This window comes from Solanum lycopersicum, chromosome 5 (assembly GCF_036512215.1).
Source record: "Solanum lycopersicum chromosome 5, SLM_r2.1".
In the NCBI taxonomy this organism is placed as follows: Eukaryota; Viridiplantae; Streptophyta; class Magnoliopsida; order Solanales; family Solanaceae; genus Solanum; species Solanum lycopersicum.
Window position 1 is genome coordinate 3,338,323 of NC_090804.1, and position 24,072 is coordinate 3,362,394.

A 24,072-nucleotide genomic window follows, 5' to 3' on the forward strand; every position below is an offset into this window, starting at 1 on the left:
AGGTGTTTGGCTAAGAATTTTTTTTAGCTTATCTACGCGTTTGATAAATAATAAATAGAATTTACTATTTTATCCCTAATTTGAAATATTTTGAAATACTATCCCAAGGGGAATTTCGATAACAAACTAATCAATATAAAAATTTCCAAAACCAACATATATAATTGAAGTAGAAAACCAAAAATAGGAAAAATTAAAACCAAAATTTAATTTCTGCCTCTGAAATTAAATATTCTTGACTATATAATATAAAAATATAGAGAAAAGTGAAAGAAATTTTTGTCAATAATTAATTTTCATGGATTGCTGCAATTTTGCAAATAGGACATGAATTTTTATGCATAAGCCATTTCTTTATGCACTCAATGTGATGGTAGTGTCCACATTCTAGTTTTCCAATTTCATCATCAACTTTGTATCCTTCCTGCAAAAGATAATATTGTAAAATGAAAATGTTAGTATTAGTAATATTTTGTTATTGTGTGCTAAAAAATTTCAACGAAAGATAAAAGGCGATTCGGTGTACTAAAGTTCTTGCTTTTTGTGTGGGATCAGAGAAGGTTAGACTTTATTGGATCTGTTGTATATAATCTTATCTTGTATTTCTGGAAGATAGTTGCATTTTTAGAAAAAAAGCAGAATCGTACACTAAGCTCTAATTATACGCAGAGTCTAGAAAAGAAGGACTAACTAGGTCAACTATACTATTTCCATGGCTTTTACTAATGACCTTCAAGTCACACGACGAAAATAATTATCATTACGTAAAAGAAAAAAAAAAGGTACTCTAATATATTAAGCTCCTGCTATGTACGAGATTCCAAGAAAGGCCAGACTATATATGTCAGGACTAATTTATGCAACCTTACTTTGTATACGTGCAAGAGACTATTTCCTCAACTCGAACACACACATACCTTGACCTCCTAGTCACGTGACGTCAACTCTTTATCTCTCCAATAAAACATGAAAAATAAATAAATAGAAGTGTAGTAGTGAACTCACTTGGCAAATGGTACATTTCCAACTTTTTTCAGTAGATATTAGCATTGAATATGAGTCAATTGTTGAGAGCTAAAACTTTCTTATATATTCAACTATCTTCTCTTCTTCTAAACCTGTTCCCACATACCCAATCTTATCACTTAGTTCAACCAATTGCTGCAAAAAAAGATATTGTAAAGAGAAATCAACTTATATATCGTCAACGTAAATAATTTTTACACTATCAGTATATTTAAAAGACGAACCTCATATGACATATCATCTACATCTAGTCTCCAAGATCCATATTGATCATCCCCTTCTACATCTCTAGCATATTGCAAATTGTGTCTGAGGATCATAATCTACAACAATAACGAAAAATGCTCAAGATAGTAAATAACGACAGGACTGGAGCAAACATCAGGTGCGGATAAGTTTTTTTAACTTACATGAGGACGATGATGAGAACGAGGGCAATGATGTCTTGTATTAGACGTATGAGACCTAGAAATTGCTTCGCCATTCGTTGCTCTCCTCGCGATACGAGGGTGCTATTCGATTGCATTAATCCAAAACAATACACAATTTAGTAAGATTCTATTAGTGAATTGTGACATTGTAACATGGTCTTACTAGATGTAACGTTGTTCGGAGTCTTCAAAAATGTCATCAGATTATCTAAAAGTAATGTATTTTTAAAGGATCTGGATATAATGTATATGTTACAAGTTCATGATCATACCTTATATACGCGTTAAAAAATTCACCAAATAAATACAAATAGTCGATTTCGAATCCAATAAATCAAATGGGATCCGGTAGAATTTCGAATTCGAATTGATAAAGTTCAAATTTTGAACCATACTCTGGTTGTGACTTATGATATTTCTTTGACCAGAAATATCAGGGGAGACAAATGACAACAATCTCACTCTTTTTAATAGGGTTCTATTTGTCTAAACAAATCACAATTTACAATATGTAAAACAAATGAAGTTAAGTTCTATGTACTGACGATGTGAATAAAAATTCTTACACAATCAAGCCGTTTAAAAGGTAACTAGAAATAACTCTATTACTATTAAATAAGTGAACATTTTCCCACTATTGATCTCTCTCGCTCGATTTTAGCCTTAGACGGAATTCACTGCCTGATTGGGCTACATTCTCAAATTACTCGACTCATAGGCAACCGATAAGGTCTGGGCTTAACGGGGTCTCTCCCCTTTTTCAACGAATTTGAACCCCATCTCCTTCTGCCTCAAAATAAGTGTAAAGCAAAAAAAAAAAATTGTCCCAAAATAAGTGTTCTTTAATATTCGAGACAAAAATAATAATCGTTTTCTACTATACCCTTGTATTAAAAAACTTCCTAACACTGTTCAATTCTCAAGAAACATCTAATAAATAGTTGTAACTCACCCAACTATACCTTCTATTTGTTGTTTTTCTTAATGGTCTTGAAACGAACAAAAACGATACTTATTTTAAAACGAAAAAAGTACATTACACTAATAGTATATATAATTTAAATCCATCATAAAAGGCCATTACCTCTCTATTATTTGATCTTGTTTGTGGCTTAGGAGCAACAACAAAAGCAGAACAATTCTCAAAAAACCATCAAAAAACTAATACCTAATATTTATTGTTTTTCTAACTTAATAGTCCTGAAACGAACTAAAGCGACACTTATTTTGAAATGAAGAACATACGTTACACTAATTAGTATCTATAACTTAAATCCATCGCAAAAGACCATTACCTCTCTATTATTTGATCTTGATTTTTGCCTAGGAGCAACATCAAAAGCAAAACAATTCTCAAAAAACACCTACTAATAAATAGTTGTAACTTACTAAACTATACCTCATATTCATTGTTAGCGACACTTATTTTGAAACGAAAAAAGTAAAATCACACTGATCAGTATACATAACTTAAATCCAATATAAATTGCCATTTACCTCTCTATTATTTGATCTTGTTTTTGGCCTAGGAGCAACATCATAAGCAGAACCAATACCAGGAGGAGCACAACAAACAACATTAGTTGAATTCCTAGTACTTGTTGACAATGTTGTCATCTTTTTTCTTCTATTTTTCCTCATTTGCTTACTACTACTCTCCCATTGTGCTGCTGATCTAATAACTTCCGGTGTCGACGCGTCCGGTGAGTTTAATTTTCCCTTACATCCTAGCCCTCTAAAGCTCATAGACATAAATTTTTTCTTGTTTTTTGATACATTTGTGTTGGAAAATTGATGATTAGGGGTAGAATGAGTGTTGTTTTTTGGATTTTTGAATCTTGAATATTGATGTTCAATTGTTGATATTGGCATTGTGTTAAAAGAAATAATGAAATTTAGAGAGATCACAAAGTAGTAGTAGAAGAAGAAGAGAACAAATGAATTATTGTATCAAAGGATTTTTTGTTCATTTGTATATGGTTTTGAAATATTTGAAATTTGGTCCCTCCCTTTGTCCTATTAGGAAATTTTTGGTTGGTCAGCTGTTTAGTAAATGATCGTCGTTTTATTTTTTATTTTTTTTTGTAAGTTATGATGGTCTATATTAGATCGCAGTTTTATTACACGTTAGATGACAGTTTAATATTCTGTTCATTAAAATTTAAAAATATGGATAAAATCTAAATCGTAACCTAAATATCATTTGCATAAATGATCCGGGTGGTCGAAATCCTGATACTACGGATATAGTTGAGTAAAAACTAAGGGGTATTTTGAGGACAACATCAATCTGTGACTGAGATACCGACATTGATGAATCGTCCGATTAATGTGAAGACATTCATAGACGTTAGATGACAATCTATATGAAGATTACTATAAGTTAACATTTCGCTTTAACAACTAAAAACGTCATACTCAAATAAAAGAGGTTTATCTTTATAAATAATAAACATCGTCATATAAATTGAGACGGAGGAATAAGCATGCATGTAATTGTTGATTTTTATTGAAAGTTTTTTTTTTTCATATTTTGGATCTGTTGGAGGGTGGCAAAATTATTGATTTTTTCAAAATACAGTTGTTTTCTGTCTTTTTCTTTGTGATGTTTTTAAGTTGCAAACAAAATACTTGGTGTCTTATTATTAGTACTTTACTTTGTAAATATTCCTTTTGTACTTTTTACCTTCCCTTTTTACCTTTTCTAATAATTATAATTTTTTTGAGAAACATTTTGTCTAAGCCTTTAGGTAAATTTGAATTCTGGGGGAAATAAAAAGTGATTTACCTCTATACAATATTAATAACAATAAGAATAATAAATTAATAGTTTTCACTACTAAAAGATTACTCTTTTGGCTCTCGAAAATGTTTAATGACTATTTTCATAGATTTTTTGATTGAATCGGTGAGAATGAAAAAATAGTTATGTTTTCATAAAAAATAAGAGAAGATTTTCTTCATTATTTTCACTGTATTCTATGTATTTTTTTCAATGAGTTGATTAGGTAGAAAAGTCATGTTTCATAGTTTTAATTTCTTGCGTGGCGGATTCAGAATTTCCATTAAGGAATTTGGAGAAAAAAAAGTAATACTTACGATTTGAACTTATGACTTTTAGGTGTATTTCGAACTCCTCAATCATTAAGGCAACCTCTAATCTTACATTTGAAAAGTTCAAAATCAATACATAAACATAAAAATTCTTTAAAATACCTATAAATATATAATGTAATTTTTTACCGAGAAAGTTCAGATGAACCTCTTCAACTACCTCTAGATCCGTCCCTGAATGGTAGCTGATAATAAATATTTTATAAAATTTGTTGAGGTACGCAAAAATTAACTCGACCATCATCATTATAAAAGAAATGAACCTATTGTTATATTTTCTTTATCCTTTTGGCTTTGCTGTCAACAACTTTAATCAATTTAGTCAGTGTTCAGTACTATTTTGGAGTTGAATTCATAATTATAATAACTTTTAGGTCATTTCACTCCTTTCTATGAGCTAACATCATTTGAGCATGGTTAAAAATCCACTAATCATATAATCTGTTAAAAAAAATAAAAAATACACACATTTATATCGTGGCGGATCTAGAATTTTTGTTTAGAAATTTAAAAAATAAAAATAACATATCAATAAGTCTTTAGTAATGGAAATTTTAAATTTTTTGGGTTCAAATCTACTTTTAACACGTTTTTTAAAATAAAAAAGACTAAAAAATTAAAAAAGGAGGTGAAATTAAAAAAAAAACTTTAAAAAACTGAAAAAGAAAAAAATAAGATGATTTCAGTGCAAAACTCAATTTCAGGAGGACTTGTCACTGAACGTTCAGCTTATTCTTGTTATTGGAGGGGTTCAATAGATAGATAGATAGATAGATAGAGAGAAATACAAAAAGAATTACTATATATATACCCTGTAAATTTTTTCCGAGGGGGTTTGCGCGAACCCCCTGGAGATCACGTGGGTTCGCCCCTGCCTTTATATATTCAGTTAGTGAGGTTCGAAAAGAGTGATATATACGCGATTATATTTTTAAGAAAAAATAATAGTGAGAAGCTAATGAACTCCCTTCATTTTAGTTTGTTTGTCTTGTCTTCATTTCAATACACTTAAAAAATAACTTGTCTTTCCTTTCCTAATTATATTTTCATTTCAAATTTTCACATTACATGTTTAAGACCATAAATTTAAAGCACATTTTAATACAATTTGCATATATATTTTTAGTTTAAGACCACAAAATTTAAAAATATATATTTTATTTTCTAAAAACTTGCGTCAAGTTTAAATTAGACGACAAATAAAATGGAGGGAGTAAATCCTTTTTATTATATTATTGTGTTTACGATTTCAAAAAATGATAGTAAGAATTTCACAACTTTCTCCTCATTTCGCGCCTAGGGTATTCTTCGGGGTTGGGGGTGTTTTAAATTGGATATTCGTGGTTGTAAACATAATAAAATAAGAAAAAAGTTACTAACCTAGAACCACAAATGTCTACTTTGAAACCAACGAAAAAGAAAACTCTGAAACCCTAGCCGCGAAATGAGGGATAAGGGGTGAAATCGTTTCTGGAAAATAATAAAATGAGGAGAAAAAGAGTTAGAATAACTAACATTATAGAACTTTCAATAATTGATTACTCTTACTAAAGCTTCAAAATTCATTAATTTGGCCTAAAAGAAAGAGAAAGTGATACTTTCAATCTCATAAAGAATTCGTCATAGACACACTCATATACATAAAACCAATAAGATAAATATTCTCACCTTGGACATGTTTTTTCATAAATTATAAATAAATTTTGATTAAAATACATATAAGATCTTTAAAATTGTTTATAAAAATAATATTATGTATGTATATTAATAAAATATATGTATATAAATTGTTGGTTCGGTTGGTTATTTATTCAATTTTTTCCGAACAAAACCATAATCAATCCATATACTATCGATTTTTAAAAATCTAAAACCAAACCACACCTAACCCAAATAAAAATTGGTTAAGTTAGTTGTTTTGGTTCAGTTTTTCGGTTTGGATCAATTTTTATCCAAATCGTGAATACCCCTATTAGTAGATATTTCAAGTGTTGGTACCTTCTTTAAATTTTGAAAGATTTACGTTTAGGATCTTTATTAAACGTAATCAAAATTTACATATTTTTGTAAATTTAAATTATATTGATTTTGTCAATGTCAAACTCCAAATAATTTTGATGTATCTAAGTGATGATTCTACGCTATTTCTTTGAACAAATAACTCAACAATAAACTAATTGAATTAATAGATAATATTAGATCAATTCTTAAAAATTATGAATTCATATGCATCATGATTTTGAGAATAAATATACTCACCTGCATTTTAAAAAAATAATATACTTTATAAAATAAACAGATTTTTGAACATTTGACTAACCGGAGTGATGATATCTAGTTTTATGTTGGGCTTTGCATATAATTAAGGGGAATATTCACATATAGCAAATATAAAATTTATATTTGTATGTTATAGTAAAGTTTGCATAATTGCATTTCATAGCAAACATATAAATGTATAATTCGTTATATATATACAATTGAAACGAACTGTATAAAACTAAGTGTATAAAATGAATAAAAGAAAGAGACTTGAGCAGAGAATTGAATAAAACGAAAAGAGAAAGAGACTTGAGCAGAAAATTGTATAAAATGAAGTGTATAAAACAAATTGTATAATTATAAGTGTATAGAACGATTATATACAATTTGAATTTTTATAAAATGAGAAAGAGAGAAAGGCAAAAGAGACTTGGGCAGGGAATATACAATTGAATCGAATTGTATAAAACGAGAAAGAGAGAAATTATATACAATTTGAATTTGTATAAAACGAGAAATAGAGAAAAACACAAGAAACTGGGCAGGAGAGTATTTTTGTTGTATAATTATAAGTGTATAGGACGAAAATATATGTATTTTCTTGTGTATATACAATTTTCTCTCACTTTATATAAACAGAAACACAATTTATACACTTCGTTTCTGTTTGTTTAAGCAAGAGAAGTGAGAGTGGCAAGCGAGATCAGAGAGAGTGGCGAGCGTGATCAGAGAGAGGGGAACAAAAATATATGTATTTATACAATTTTCTTTCGCTTTATACAAATAGATTCAGATATACACTTGTGTTTGTATAAAAGTGAGAGAAAGCGAGTGATAGATAGAGCGAGAGAGGAGAGTGGCGAGCGAGAGTTTGAGGGAGAAGGGTGACTCGCAAACAGTTTGTTACGAAATACAATTAAATCAAAAAGTGATTAATTTTTCATTATATACGATTTTCTATATAATTAAAGTGGTGGACCTAGAATTAGGATTTACTAAATTTTATGGGCTTTGCATTGTGGAAACGACTTCAAGTGATAATAATTGATATTATAAAGTTAAGTTATACATATTATAATATATTTATATATATTTAATTAAAAGTTATTGAGTTCAACTCAATTTTATTTCAAACATGGTGCTTTGGTCTTGTACGTACATTCATGACGTGTCACTAAATAATTGGTCATACAATATGGGTTGAGATTCACAAGATAACAAGAAATAACAAGAATTAAAAAAGAAGAGTTTTTTAATTTTTTTTAATATATATATATGTATACCAAAATAAATAGTGAATGTGAAAAATATCCAAAGTCAGAAGATTTCTGGAATTAATTATTTTATTTATCCTTTTCTGAAAAATTGCATAATATCTGAGTCAATTCTGATGATGTTTGTAGGCCATGTTGATTTAGTTGTGTCAAATATGTCTTAAAAAATGGTAATTCAAATTTTCAATAATATTAGTGGCAAGTTATGATTTTTGCTAAGAGAATTCAGACTATAAAAAGTAAATATACGAGGAAGTTAAAGAATATTATTTAACAAATAATATAGAAAAAATTATATATAATAGCAAATTAATAACTTAAAATAAGTGGAGTAGTGCTTGATTTAATTGTGCCCCATAGCAAACATTTGTCAAAGTTTGCCAGTCGCCTCTCTCCCAAAACTTTCGCTCGCCACTCTCCCTCTGCTCGCCTCTCTCGCTTTATACAACAGAAGTGTATAAATTGTGTTTCTGTTTTGTATAAAGCGAGAGAAAATTGTATATGCACATGCAAAAACATATATCTTCGTGTTATACACTTTATAATACAATTTACAAACATTTTACTTCGATTCAATTGTATTCAAGTGTAAATTTTAAACAAATATTGCAGCGAAAAAGGTCACCGAATTATACAATTGTGAATTATACAATTACAGTGAAATACAATTTTCTCTCGCTTTGTACAACGGAAGTGTATAAATTGTGTTTTCATTTTTGTATAAAGCGAGAGAAAAACATATATTTTCTTCCTATACACTTATAATTATACAATATACAAACATTTTACTTCGATTCAATTGTATGCAAAACAAATTTTATACACATATTGCAGCGAATTATACAATTGCGCATTATACAATTGCAGTGAAATAGGCCAGCGAATTATACAGTTGTACATGTATAGCAAATTATACGGTTATATATTTGCTATGGAGCGCAATTATGAAAACTTTGCTATAACATACAAATATGAATTTTTTGTTTGCTATATGTGAAAGTTGCCCAATAATATATATACATTAAAAAAAATTGACCCATATGTATAAGTATAATTTTTCGATGAAAAATAAAAAAAATATTAGTTCCACCTGATAAGTAGATTCAACGTGCAACTTAAATAACTCAAATATAATTTAAATTTTAAATCCGGCTCGATAGAGCAAAATTTTTTAGTGTGAAATACAAGATTTAAAGGTATGAAGAAGAACATATTGCAAAGATCCTTGTAATGTTGGAAGTATACAACATATGAACCCTACTTTTGTTGGATTTTTTGTGCCCATATCTTGTTTTTTTTTCTGTTATCCATTGAGATTTTCCATGTTATAAATGTCAGTAAATTAAAAAATAATAATACAAAATTAACTAACACTACAATGATTGATTATGGGAAATAAATTCCTTTTATTTCTATGTCCACCATCCATGTTTGCATTTTTCTTAACCTAGATAGATTTATTTCTTTTCTTACAACAAGTGTGTTTTGTTTTGCATGGACATGAAAAATATTAGAATATACGTTCTGTGAGTTCAATTCAATCTATTTTTTTCTCTCACTTAAATTTTATACGTAAAAAAAGGATAGTTTAAAATACAAAACACGAGTCCGGGGAAGGGCCTCCCCTCAAGGAATATGAAATCGTGCACAATATACTTTGACGCTAGCAATAATTCTATTGTTGCTTTAAATATTTCTTTTTCGAACTATATATATATATATATATATATATATATATGAAAAGAATGGATATATATAAAAGGTATAAACTTATTTTGAATTTGATATATTTAAATTTTGAATTTATCACTGAATAGTACTATATTATATATTATACAGAACTTAATTATATGTCTCTTTTTTTCAAGCATATAGCTAGATTTCTTTCTATTCTTGCAAGAAGTGTGTTTTGTTTTGCATGGACATGAAAAGTACAAGGGAGAATGTGATGTGTTACGTGACTTCAACTGAATTCATTGCTTTAATTATTGTTTTTTTCCTTCATTTTGTACACAAATAAAAAGGGATATTTTGGTGCACGAAATATAATGTGTTCACATAGGGTTATCGAAAAGGCTAGTTGCATCACTCCAATAAAGTGTGATGTAGACCGTCTATGTATTCAGACTCAAACATCAATAATCGATTTACCGTTCAAACTCATAATTTATAGGTGATAAATTTATTACCATTTTTTCAAGACTCCCCTCACTTTTTTTCTTCAAACGTTTAAATTCTGAATTTGCCACTAAACAACTAGTACTACTATATAGAGCTTATATGTCTCTTTAATTTATTTCAATCATATACATATCTTGCTTCTATTTATCTCTACATTGACACAGCAAAAATATTTATTTTGTGAAAGAGTCAAATATGGATTCAAATTCTTCTGAATATCTTCTAAACCATGCAACAACTCTTCCTTCTGTTTATTATCAAACCAATAATAAAGAGAATGGTAATTTTATTGATTTGGGACTAAGTCTTAGAGCTTTGCAGCCTGAGGCCTATTATCCATCTACTCATGGTATGTTTATGTTCCCATCTTTTACTTCTCAAGACTATTCTTCAATCAACTCTTTGGTCCATTCGATATTTGGTATCTGTATTATGATTCGATTAATTCAGATTTGCATTATATAAGACCTATTTAAGAATTCTACCAGACTTCTTCATACCTCGAGTCTCTGGTTAAGGGTGAAATATCCCAAGTCTTTTTCTTAATCATTGTATACTGATGTTATAAGATTGATGAGCATATTTTTAATTTGGAAACAATTTAATATTTGATGTTATTTTTATGAATCATTCTTATTCTTATGTATGTATATATATATATAGTTATAGAAGTGACATGAAAAGTTTAAAGAGTGTTTTGACCAAGCTATTGGGAAGTTGAAAATGTTTTGTTAAAATTCATTGATATTAGTGAAACTAATATATAATGGATTTAATCTATATTGTTCGGACTATTTAAAAAAGTCATTGTGGATGTGCATCGAACCCTTCATAAAAAGCACATTATTTGATGATATGATATAGCTTCGATAACATTTTTAGAGAGTCCGAACAACTTAATTAGGACTTAATTGTTAAGTACTTTATGCAGGTGGCTATGATGAGTTGATAGATTGGCAACATTTGCATCCACAATTAAGCAAAAATTCAAGAAGTGAATATCCTACAAATTTTAATAATTATGATGATGAAAGTGAAGGGATTCAAAGCAAAGAGAGATGGGAATATGTGAAGGTTAATATGGATGGAGTTATTGTTGGAAGAAAAATTTGTCTTCTTGAACATTCAAGCTATTCTAGCATTGCAACACAACTTGAAGACATGTTTGGTATGTTCCAACCTATCAAAATTATCATTTATCATTACACTATCATTAGGTCATTTTTAATGTAGTTATAGGTAGGTCGCGATGTCAAATAAGCGAATTGCACTGAATTTGAACTGAACATGTCAAAACTGAATTAATAAATGAGCAGGTGAATTCTTCGTTTTTTTAATGATATATTTAATTACCTCATAATTTGTTTTTTTTTTCTTTTATAAATGGTGTAAAGGTAAACAAAATATGGATGGGCTAAGGCTATTCCAAGATGGTTCAGAGTTCTCATTATTTTACAAAGATAGGAATGACCAATGGAGGATTGTTGGTGATGTTCCATGGAAGTGAGTATTTTTTTTAATATCAAAAAGTATTTTTTGATATTATTAGGTAGGGACAATTAAATTAATCTATAAAAATATGATTTGTCGTAGTCGACGTTCAATCAAATTAATAATTGAACGATAAAATTAACTTATACAAATATATTTGTCTGAATAGTTTAAGTTCAATCGAACTAATGATTCATTCATTTGTCTATATTGACATGAGTCAGATTTTATTCAAACTAGGTCTAGATGACTAATCCAAAATGATCCGTGAGAAATATGGGGTAAAGGGATTAAATTAAACCCCTTAACTTGAGTTTACATGATTTGACTTGTGATAACATGTTTGTTATCATTTTATAAAATTTAAATTAATGTTATCACCGTATAGATTTATCATACTTTATAAATAACATTATCATTTAAATATTTTTAATATCGTTAATACATAAAACTTAAATTCTTATTATTCATACAGCGAATTTGCAGATCGAGTGAAGAGGCTAAGAATTATGAGGAAAGATGAAGCATTCTTCCCCAATTGATCATCTTTTACTAAGTTACGTTTTGATAAATTTCTGACATGTTTTAGTTGTATTAATATTTCTATTAATTGAGTGACCATATTAATTAGGTCCATGGTAATATATAGCTTATGTGGTATTGTATTAAAAGTTAATTGTTTCTACATCTTAATAGATCAATGCTTTTTTTTTTTTTTGGCTTCAAAATATTTGTCCATTAAACTTGATTATAAATATTAAGATTATTAGATAATAAATTTTTTTTAACTAATTTTATCGTAAATTAAAATGTCTATTAGATAATTATCTATGATTGAAAGATCGAACTTAATAGCGGGCTTGTAGCCCAAGGTGATTGGATCGATATTGGGCCAGCCCATAAGGTTGGGCTTCCCTAGCCTACCCTATCCAATAACAAACCTAGATCACAATATTTTTTTTTTATTAAAGTCGAGTTATTTGATACCTTTTATGATGAAATGTAACATATGAATGGTGAAATCGATTGGAATCCGATTTTATTTTCATTATACTTATTTCCATTTTATTTAGTCAGTAAAATCTTCTAACTTCTTGTACAGATCGTGTATTAATCTACTATAACTATAGGATACTTCCCTTTCGCGAATTACTGCGTTTATCCTAGTGATCCACAAACGACGAAAATCTCTCTTTTTCCTATCCCTATCTCGATGAGCCGAAACTAAAGCTCTTATTTTCTGTTGAGTAATAGTTCTAGTAAGCCTTGAATGAGCCCCTCAAAAGCTTGATGCAAATAAATAAATTTTTGTTCTACGTCTCCGAGCTATATATCCCCGTTTAATTGCGTGGAAAATGAGAAAAAAAATCTTAACAAACATGAACAAGTTTTAGTTAATAATTTCTTTTTTAAGTTTAAAATTAAAATTTTGACTTACAGATTCGATAGAATTTGATGACAGAGAATAAAACTCCTAAATTTACATTTGAAAATTCATCTAAACATGTATGACTAAATTATCAGAAGACCAATAAATTGTATTTTTTCTAAAATTTTAATATTTATAAACTTAAAATCCTAATTTTACTTTTTAATGCAATATTTTATAGGATCCTTTAATTAATGAAAAAGACCTTTCACCTTTATATTATTGCCTGTCCGTGGTCCAACCACAAATAAACTAAATGAATTTTAGACATTTAAAAGGAAAGAAAAGAGAAAAAAAAGAAGCCATGGGCTAAGATTTATTTATTAGTTTTAGATTCAATATTCAATATTTGTATTGAACTCCGACTAAATTCAGATTTACGCTTTGTAATGCTCATTTCTACGGGGCAGAAGTTTCAGATTTATCTCAAACTCGAAATCTTTAGTTAAAGATAAAAGTGATCTCAACCACTCGATTACAATTCACTCGTATTTTGAGGCCGACTAAATTCATATTCGCGCAGTGTAATGCTTATTTCTGGAGTCAGTGATCCCAATCAAAATCTTTTCATTTTTCAGAAGTTTAAGCTCAAGACCTTTAGTTAAAGATGAAGTCGTTATCATTTCTGTTGATATATTATTATCACTAGGATGCAAATTAAATAGCTATTTGTATCAAAAAGAAAAATGTACATTTACAATCATTAAGTCAACAATGATCAATGAATTGTGTATATAATTTTGCAAACTATGAAAGGTAGCTAGCTAGCTAATATTGTGTATTAAAGGTGTAACAAAAAAGGACAATGCCCATGAGAAGCAAGCTGTAATATATCCAATTCTTTGATTGAATCTTTATTTAAACCTTTAATTAATTGCCCTAATTTTCTAATTCAAGAAAAAAAAATAGCAATTGAAGTCATTTGAGGGTACATTTTCCCAATTTGAATATGGCCCATTATTTGTGGACTTTCCACTAGTAAGTATGTCTATATAAAGGAATCATTACCGCAAGACATAAAGATCGTAATTATTTATATAGTGAAATTAATTTTTAACAGAATGAAAAAGACATGGAATCATAACCATGTTTTGCTTCGTGCAAAGATAGTTAAACAAGGAAAAATATATTCAAAACATACGATTTTAAAATTGATAAATTTTTCTTTTACTATAAGTTTATTTATTGTCGATATTGGTATGTAGAACAGGTTATTATCAGACTATGGAATAGGTCGTAACTAACAAAAAAAATTAGAATTCTTTGATAATCCATTATTAAATAGAATACTAATATTTTCTATTTGGCGTCGAGAGTATCGATGATTATAATGTCCAATCTTTACGGAGGTTTTTCGATTTGAGTTATGAGTATGAAGATATCTAGATAAAATATTCATCTTTCATTTGGTGAATCGTATCTATCTTTACTAGGAATATTAAAATTCTAAAATTATTGAGAGAAAAAAAGTTGTTGATTGATCTAATTAATTATACTGAGATCAATTTTTTAATGCTTCATTTTATTGGTTAAAACTATATGTAAGAAAAATATTAATCGGTAAATTTCACTTTTATTCTTTTTGATATATGACTTAGTATATCTAACCTTCAATCAATTAAAATATATGATTTTGGTTCCTTCACGAATAAAATATGTTTTATTTGACTATTTATAAAATTATATTATAGTACGAACTTAACAGAGTAATCGATGAATAATTATGATAGACGAAAAATTTATTTTCAAGAAAGACAAAGTTAACGTTTTGACAATTTTCATTTTTTTCAATGATTTTAATGATTATTAGTTTTTATTTATTATTAATTAATAGGTACATAAATATTATTTATGTTATTTGAATTAATGTTTCAAGTAGGTATTACTAAAATTCTCCCATTATAGTTGGCATGAATGGCGCAATTATTATTACATTCCGACAATAAAGTTTTTATTTTTTTTTAAAAAAAAGTCAAATATTATGCAATTAAAGTAAAAAGAAATAAAGACCAAGAATATGTCAAGCTTTATACCCACAAAAAAATATATATTAATTTAATGGTGTACAGCCATAAAGTTTTAACTAATTAAAAAGACCAAACCATATCCAAATAAAAACCCTTTAGATTTTTTTTTTTTTTTTTGCATTTTCATACGTAGTTATTAAGGGTGTGTTTGGTAGTTGGAAAATATATTTCTAAAAAAAAATGTTTTTTTTTACTTATTTTTTAGTATTTGATAAGAATAAAAGATAGTCTCAGAATATTTCTACATTTATAATCTAGGCAAATATTATGAATTTTACAGTTGAGATCGAGTTAACGGGTATGAGTGAGAGGTTTATGTAATAGCGAAGCTAAATATTTTGCTAAAACTGTTCAAGATTTTAATGTATATATCAATAGGAAATATATTTGACCTATATACATAATATTAGTACTTTGTATATATATATATATAGAGAGAGAAAGATATAACTTTCCGACGAAGAATATTTTGACGATCCTTCGATCTGGGGGTTGAGAAGAGACGATAAATATAAAATGTTGTTTATTTATTGTATGGAATTTGTTTTTTCTACCTCTAACAAAAAGTCATTTTCTTATTTCTAAAATTATCATCTTATCCTAAAAAAAAAATATTTTCCTCCGTATCGGACAGGCAAACACACACTAAAAATACTATTACTTCTAAAAGTGCCATACTTTTATGTCTCTATGCATAGCTACCTACTAAAATGTCAATAAGTTTCAATGTACCTGTAACACATTATTGTCTTTTGGCCAAAGTTCATGTGCTCTATAGACTTTATAGTCATCAACAAGAAGTTGATCATTGTTTGGAATATGAAAAAGTTATATTTGAAAAATAATAAGAGGTCCTTTAAGAAATTGGTAGTATTGACAAAATCAAGAATCAATAACTTGTTTGATGTAACTAGAAAGGAATAATTAAAGATCAATTATTAGAAAAGATTTATTTTTATAAATAAATAAATGTACTAAAAGTTATATGAAAAAAGGTCCACAAGTTTTTATTTGCAATAGTTCATCACTTTTTTAAAAATATATATATATATTGTGCATTTTATTCTCATGATTAAATTTTTTTCTTCAATAATCATTTTTAGATGGCATCCTAGGTGCATGCATCAAAATAATAATTCCATTCAATTCATGTCTTTTTCTAGGTTATTGATTTAAAATTTTTATGGACAATTTTTTATAGTTATCTTTTAAGAGATTTGATAATACAAATATTTTTATAACGTTAATATGATGGATGCATTAAAGTGATAAGCTCAATCATGTGCTCTTTTTAAGTTACTTATCTCGTTTTAATGTTGTTATCTTTTAGGTAATTTGATAGCGTAAGTATTTGCATACTATCATCATAATAGAAATTAAAAATGGGAGTTACGTTGCGACGTTATATTTAAAGTTGACACAATGTGATTAGGATTTCATTTTTTCAAGTCGAGAAATAACCTCTTACAGAAATGTAAAATAAAATTGTGTACCTAAAATCAAATGTGGTTAAATCCTTCCTTACATTCCATGCATAACAAAGAGCTTACTTGTCCTCAACTTGCATCTAGATACCCTCCAATTTTAAATGTATGCAAATTTGTATGAAATTAAACAAGTGACGTTAAATATCCTCCGCTTTTGAACGCACACAAATTTATACTTTCTCTTTCTCATTTTATGTGACACTTTTCGTTTTTTAAGAGTCAAACAGTTTAACTTTGACCGTACATTTGCGTATGAAATTTTCAAAATTTTTAAAATGAAATTTATATATTCGTAAACTACGTAAAGAGTACTATAAATCACGATAATTAATAATTCAAAATGTAAAAAAGATCTATAAAAAAATTACGATCAAAGACACTTATTTGAATCTCGAAATGCGTAAAGTGTCACATAAAATGAGACGCAGGGATTAAAAAGTAAAAAAAATAACCTATGCATCATACATGACGTCCTACACAACAATTCACGTCTTGTGACGTAGCATCTTACGTATATTATATCATGTCTTATGTAGCATCTTACGTGTATTATGCCGGATAGTGTACACCATCTACTTGCAGTGTTCAAAGTTACCATAAGCAAAACAACCAATAACTGTAAAACTGAGATAAGGGTAGATGACAAAATCATGCAGCTGTCACAAAATGCATTTATTATTAGTAGTACAACAAGACATTAATATCTGTTTGTTAGAAGAATTTCATATACTGTCAAAGAACATTAACAAAAATAGTACCAAGACTTGCAGACAGACTCACAACAGACATACAGTTATTGCTTACACCATCTTATTTAATATTTTTGACAAATCATTTTTATTTACATATACTCATTTGTGACAAACAAAAGATGAATAGTAATGTAGTAATAAGGAGAGAAACAAATAATTTATGTTCTTAATCAAATAGACACAAGAAAAAGCTTGCTATCAGAGAGCAAAAAGGCCAATATTCAAACAGATATTCCTTCACAAACAAGTGGAGATTACTACTGTTAGTCAATATGTATCGCGCACCAAGCAGTGATCGTGCTTCATGGTTATCGGTTAGATGCTGTAATCCTTGCAGCAATGTGAAGCCAGCCTGAAGGTTCTGTTTCAATTGTTCATTCAGAGGAAGCTTGCAGTCTGTCTAATGCATCAGATATGTGTCTCATTGAAGGTCTTCTCTCCGGGCTGCTGTGAACACACGCCATTGCAATCTTCAAAACCGCGATCATTTCCTCTTCTTTATCAGCATCTTGTGCTAAACACGAGTCCAATACATCCGAAAGTGGCTTCTTCTCTTCAATGCACCAGTGAATCCAGTTTACGAGATCCATTTCAGTAGAACCTACTTGGATAATCGGGGTTCTTCCCGTGATCATTTCAAGCAAGATCACTCCGTACGAGTAAATGTCCCATTTTTGTGATGGTTTCACCACTTTTAACGCCTCGGGAGCTTGGTAGCAAGAACCAGATGTTGTAGTTGATGTAACTGTCCCGGACTCTGATGGCGCACTGCCTTGCTTACTTTGTTGTGGTTTCTCAGAGGTCATGTGGTTGGATTGCAACGTAGGGGATGTTCCAGCTATATTAGCAAGACGTCCAAGTCCAAAGTCCGAGATTTTGGGCTCCATGTCGTGCCCAAGTAATATATTAGAAGGCTTTAGATCGCCGTGAACATATTTCTTGGGACTGTACTCATGTAAATAAACCAAACCTTTTGCAGTTCCCTTCATTATTTTCAGTCGAATGGACCATGAAAGCGGTGTAAACGACACCATACCAGGTTTTCCTAAGAATTGATTACACAAGCGAATAGACACGTTAATAATCACGAAAGCATAAAACAGTTGTGGGAATCAAAGAAAAAACAATAAACGAGAAGGCAACAGCCTGAGATTGAAGCATACCGTGAATTGCAGTGGTAAGGTTTCCATTTGGAATGAAGTCATATATCAGTAGCTTCTCATCGACAGACCAATAATAGGCACGAAGAGTCACAATATTTTGATGTCTCAGTTTTCCAATTGCTTCGACCTCCGTCTGGAATTCCTTAAATCTTTGTGAACCACCCTCGCCTAATCTCCTTACAGCCAAGTTAAGCCCGTCTTCGAGCACAACTTTGTACACAATGCCGATACCACTTTTACCAAGGACAAATGCAGATGCCTTGAGAAGTTCATCAAGATCAAATGCCACTTGATTATCTAGTGCCACTAGATCATATTGTTCAACATTTTCCGATAACGTCTCTGACTCATCCTTCCTAAAACATAAACACTCTTTCCTTCCTTTCCCTCCCCCCTTCTGAAAACCAAATCCGGGTTCATCTTTTTTCCTCCCACAACCACAGATTCTCGAATAACAATACGAGAACAACAACCCAATAACACAAATCCCAACCACATCCCCCACAATTATCGCGATTACAGCACCTCTACTCAAACCTCTACCATTCACATCCCCTCCAGCACCATCTAATGGAGGTATGTTATTAGGCAAGAAAGGTTCCGAGGACGGTGAACTCGCGTCACTTTGCGCAGAACACGGGTTTTTCAATGGAGGTCCACAGAGCCCAAGATTTCCAATAAAAGCAGTAGGTCCTCTGTTAATCAAAGCACCATTTTGTGGAATTGGACCACTCAAATTGTTATAAGTCAAATCAATATACACCTTCTCAGGAAGATTACCAAGACTAGCCGGAATTGAACCACTAAACATATTATGAGACAAATCAACAGTTCCTTTCAAATTAGACAAATTTCCCAAATCAGTTGGAATTTTACCACCAAATTTGTTGAATCCAAGATTAAGTTCTTCCAATGCAGACAAATTACCCCCAAACCCTTCTGGTACAACACCAGTAAAGTTATTATGACTTAAATCAAGAACCTTCAATCTCTTACACTGAAGCAATGTTATAGGCACAGACCCATTCAAGAAATTTTGTGATAAATCCAAAGTTTGAAGATAATTTAGCTTCCCAACCTCAAAAGGTATAACCCCAGAAAAGGAATTCCCATAAAGAACCAAACTTTGCAAACCTTGAACCTCAAAAAGCTCAACAGGCAAACTACCAGAAAACAAATTACTTCTTAAATTAACATGTCTAAGCTCAGTAAGAGATCCAAGACTAGAAGAAAGAAACCCAGTGAGTTTCTTTCTAGGTATACTAACAGATACAACTTTTAGGTCTTTGCATGTAACACCATTCCAAGAACAAGGGGTTTCATCAGAAAAGTTCCAATTTTTAAGTGACCCTTCAGGGTCTTGTCCAATACCCTTTTTAAATGACCAAAGAGCTATCCCTTCATCATTCAAAGAAGTAACAAAAACACAACAACTACACAGAATCAAGAAAATGCTAAAACACAAAAAAGATTGCATTTTTTTTTTATCTACAAATATGATGAAATCAAGAACAGTGACACAGCTGAAAAAAATGAGAAATGAGCAAAAGGGTGTCTCAAAGACCTTACCTTTTGTACAACAGATAATCAAGAATGGAGCTTATGAGAGAAAAAAGAGTGTGAAAGGTGAGACTTTTGAGAGTGAGAAAAGGTAAAGGTGATTTCAGCTAAGCAAATAAAGAGACGTTGGGAAAATTGATTAATGTTTTTCTCAACTTTGGGGAAAAACAAACAGAAGAAAGAACTAAAAAGAAGCTTTAATGTAGTATATCAATGTTAGTGGGGTTGTAAGGATATATGGGACAATTTTAGGACCCATTAAGCCAATACTATTAAATGTAGAAAAAAAAAAACAGAGATTTTTGGAACAGTCGAAATAATAACGATTACAACATATTTAATGAAATTTAAAAAATGAGGTCTATAGAAGATGAAACGTGTAAATTTTATGACTATCTCATAAAGGTTGTTTACTTTTAAGGATTCTCAGCTCAAATATAACAAATCAAAATAGTAATTATTACAGAATTTGTGTTTAAAACAGTATTTATAAATTCCAATAAATTTTGCAGAAATACGAAGTTATTAAAGTTTGGTTCCAACAAACTAATGAACAAGTGAAAGAACAAAAAAAGACACAAATTAATTTACAAAATTAAAATCTGTAAAAACGTATCAGAATCTGGAAAAACAAAATGAAAAGAAGATCATACCCACTAAATCTAGAAAAACACAGAATGGGAAGAACATTAAGCGCAGTGAATGTAGAGTGTCCCCTTGAACCACTCAATGTTTCGATTAGTTAACGAACTAAATAATTGTTGAATGCACAATATCCCCTTGAGTCACTCAATGTTTCAGTTAAGTAACTAACTAAATAACTATTGAATGCACAGTGTTTCCTTGAGTCACTCCATGTTTTGTTTAATGCACAGTTTCCCCTTGAGCCACTCAATGTTTCAGTTAATTAACTAACTAAATAACTGTTGAATGCACAGTGTCCCGTTGAATGCACAATGTTCCCTTGAGCAACTCAATGTTTTAGTTAATTAACTAGCTAAATAATTGTCGTCCTCAACAATGGCACAGGGATCTCTCTTTCCAATCCTTTTAATATTTAATAAAAGTATTTTTCTTTCCATCGCTAACAAGGGAAAAATTTCTTTTCTTAAAGTATAATAAAATATTTTTTAATTTTTCTTTTCTATCTTTCCATTAACTCTTGCTATATCGAATACTTACAAAAAAAAAAAAAATAGTTAAAGGAAACATGTTAACTAAGTATTCATAAAAGGAATAGTATAACAATAAGAAATTAGTTTAAAAAGCAAAATATAAGAGACAACAAATTGTATTAGTCTATTAGATATCAAATATATATTAACAGTATATATACTCTAATCAAGACCTCCATACTCTTGGAAAATTAGTATGCCAATATTATTTTCATTTTTGCATAAACTTTCCATCACAATTGAATATTAATTCATGCTTAGATGGATATCTCCCAATTAAAATCTATATTATAAGAATTTTATCATGAATTAATAAAATTTGTGTTGATCTTTAGTTATCATGATTATTCTCTTTTATCGAATTTTGTTACATCTATAGTTAATTTTTTACGATGGTAATCAATCTATAATTTCACGACATTACCTAATCCGTTAAGCAAGAATTCTTTTATATTTAAGGGATCGTTAGTAGCTTCACTCTTAATCAGAGGTCTCGAATTTGAGCTCTGGATATGGAGAAAATTCTGTTGAGAGCACCACCTCCGAATGGACCCTGCAGTGTGCGATCCAGATTTAGTCGGAGCTCTAATGTGAAAGTCGGACATCAGATGAAAAATCAAAAATAAAAAAAGGATCGTTAATGACTTAAGTCAAAAATAAATTATTGTTTTTCTTTCTAGAAATTGGAAATATGTACCAAGTGATGGACCATACCTTATGAAAAGAGATGACAACTCAGAAAAAGTTAGGTTTGGGTTAACTCTATTATCTTATAAAGAAAAATGGTAAAAAGTACAAATTAGCTAATTTTGTAACAATAAAAAAATTAATTGAGGACCACATTTTTTTATTTTTGTTTTTTTTGAGGGGTTAGAATTACAAGAAGAGATGTAGGGCCAATATGATAGTAAAAAAAAGTGTCCACATATGACAGTGAGGATTGTCTTTATATTGTTGGACAATTGAGTTAAAAAATAATGTATTGTTAATTAGCAAAATTAAATAATAATTAGTAACAGATTTCTATAAAAGCATGCACTTTGACTGACTAATTAATCACTCTACATGCTTTAATTTGACCTAAAAATATGAAGTCTTCTCTAAATGTATTGAGATGATTTCGAAATTAAAATTGAAGATTTATTAATTTTATTCTTTATAAAGATAAAGTTTACGTATAATATGACTCCTTTAGATTGTGAAAATATTAGCTTGATATGTTATTACTACATGAAAGATTGTATTCTCAATATTAAACCTCTAAAAATAATTTTTATTTCTTATTTTTTTATGGTTAATTGATAAAAAAAAAAGTATAATATAGAGTACATGTGGATACAATAATTTTGTCTAAGAAATTCTTTTTATTTTTGTTTTGTTTTTCATTGATTTACTTTTAAAATTGACTCTATTTATATACAAGTTGGTCCCAATATTAGACAATAATAATTATAGCACAAATGAAATAGACACCACGTTCACTTTATATTATATAATATATTTATAATAAAAAAGAATCTCTAAGTAAATTTGGATAAAATCAATCAATCAACTATTATTTATTCTCAAAACAATGCCAAATTAGCTAATGCACATAGGAATTGATACGTGATGAGATAATATTTTTGAAATAGCAAAAGTTTAATATATCAAATAATTTATTAGAAGTTTTATATAATATGGCAGTATCGAAAATTTAGTATATCAAACAGTTCGTTAGAAGTTCTATAAAATAGAGGAGAGATTTGACACAATAACAAGATAATGTTGTTATTGTATAGTAGAAGATAGTAATAAATTCAAGATTTTCACTATAAAGGTTTAAAATATAATAAATTAAATACACGAAAAAATTAAAGAGAACTTCAAAACTAACGTATATGTAAGTATATAATATTATATAAATAATGTAATTTTTTATCGAAGAGAGTTAAGATGAACCACGTCCTCATTGTCTCTACCTAGCTCAGTGAGTTAAGATGAACCACATCTTGATCAATTCTACTTAGCTCAGCCACTAATAAGAGGTCAGTTAGTTAAAGCCAAAGAAAAAAAAAAGTTACAAGAAAATTAAGATTAACTTTATTAAATTTTACGTTATTTAATTCTTTCTTAAATTTTATGTCAAATAAATTCTACCATACACGCAAATAATAAAAAATTGTCTATTCAAATTTCATAATTTAGCGTGATTAAAGGAGCAGTCACGGAAAATAATCAAATAGACCTAAATTCTAAGTCATTTAATTAAAATATTTCTTTACTTACTGCTAAAATTTCAAGTCATTGGGATTGTTTTCAATTAATTGATTGATATTTCGTATACTGAACAAAATATCGTATAAAAATATCATTATAATTAATACAAATGTTATTAATGCACTATATTTTATATCATTCTTATACATTCTGTCAAAACGATATAATATGTTTGATGTGTTATATTATCAATCAAAACGACATTTAAAATATTAACATTATCACGTTAGATCACTCGCTCCATTTATTTATCATAATTTCTAAAATAATTATCTGAAATTGTTTGTCATTTTAAATCTAAGATGAAAGCATGGTTGATAAATCAATCATTAAAACTGTGCTTTAATCAAATGAACACATACGATACACACTTCAATTATAGTTGATAATATATAAATACAATAAATATTTAATGAAAAAAATTATAACTTTAAAATATAA

The 24,072-nt window shown here is 29.0% G+C and overlaps 3 protein-coding genes across 3 annotated transcripts; 1 reads left to right on the top strand and 2 right to left on the bottom strand.

The window, feature by feature from the left end:
• Window positions 1–184: 184 nt before the first annotated feature.
• Window positions 185–3,446, bottom strand: LOC101243888 (uncharacterized). The gene is made up of 5 exons (XM_004238844.5): window positions 2,955–3,446; window positions 1,437–1,538; window positions 1,251–1,349; window positions 1,006–1,161; window positions 185–424 (listed from the first exon to the last, which is right to left on the bottom strand). Exons 1-4 carry the CDS (start codon window positions 3,327–3,329, stop codon window positions 1,075–1,077), a joined length of 663 nt encoding a protein of 220 aa, XP_004238892.1. The 5' UTR covers window positions 3,330–3,446; the 3' UTR covers window positions 185–424; window positions 1,006–1,074.
• A 7,037-nt stretch (window positions 3,447–10,483) lies between these two features.
• Window positions 10,484–12,321, top strand: IAA32 (auxin-responsive protein IAA32). Its single transcript, NM_001247771.2, has 4 exons — window positions 10,484–10,637; window positions 11,220–11,456; window positions 11,683–11,791; window positions 12,255–12,321. The coding sequence occupies exons 1-4, from the start codon at window positions 10,484–10,486 to the stop codon at window positions 12,319–12,321; spliced, it is 567 nt and encodes a 188-aa protein (NP_001234700.2).
• A 5,189-nt stretch (window positions 12,322–17,510) lies between these two features.
• On the bottom strand, window positions 17,511–20,441 carry LOC101244183 (receptor protein kinase-like protein ZAR1). Its single transcript, XM_004238845.5, has 2 exons — window positions 18,638–20,441; window positions 17,511–18,519 (listed from the first exon to the last, which is right to left on the bottom strand). Exons 1-2 carry the CDS (start codon window positions 20,112–20,114, stop codon window positions 17,849–17,851), a joined length of 2,148 nt encoding a protein of 715 aa, XP_004238893.1. The 5' UTR covers window positions 20,115–20,441; the 3' UTR covers window positions 17,511–17,848.
• Window positions 20,442–24,072: the final 3,631 nt, after the last annotated feature.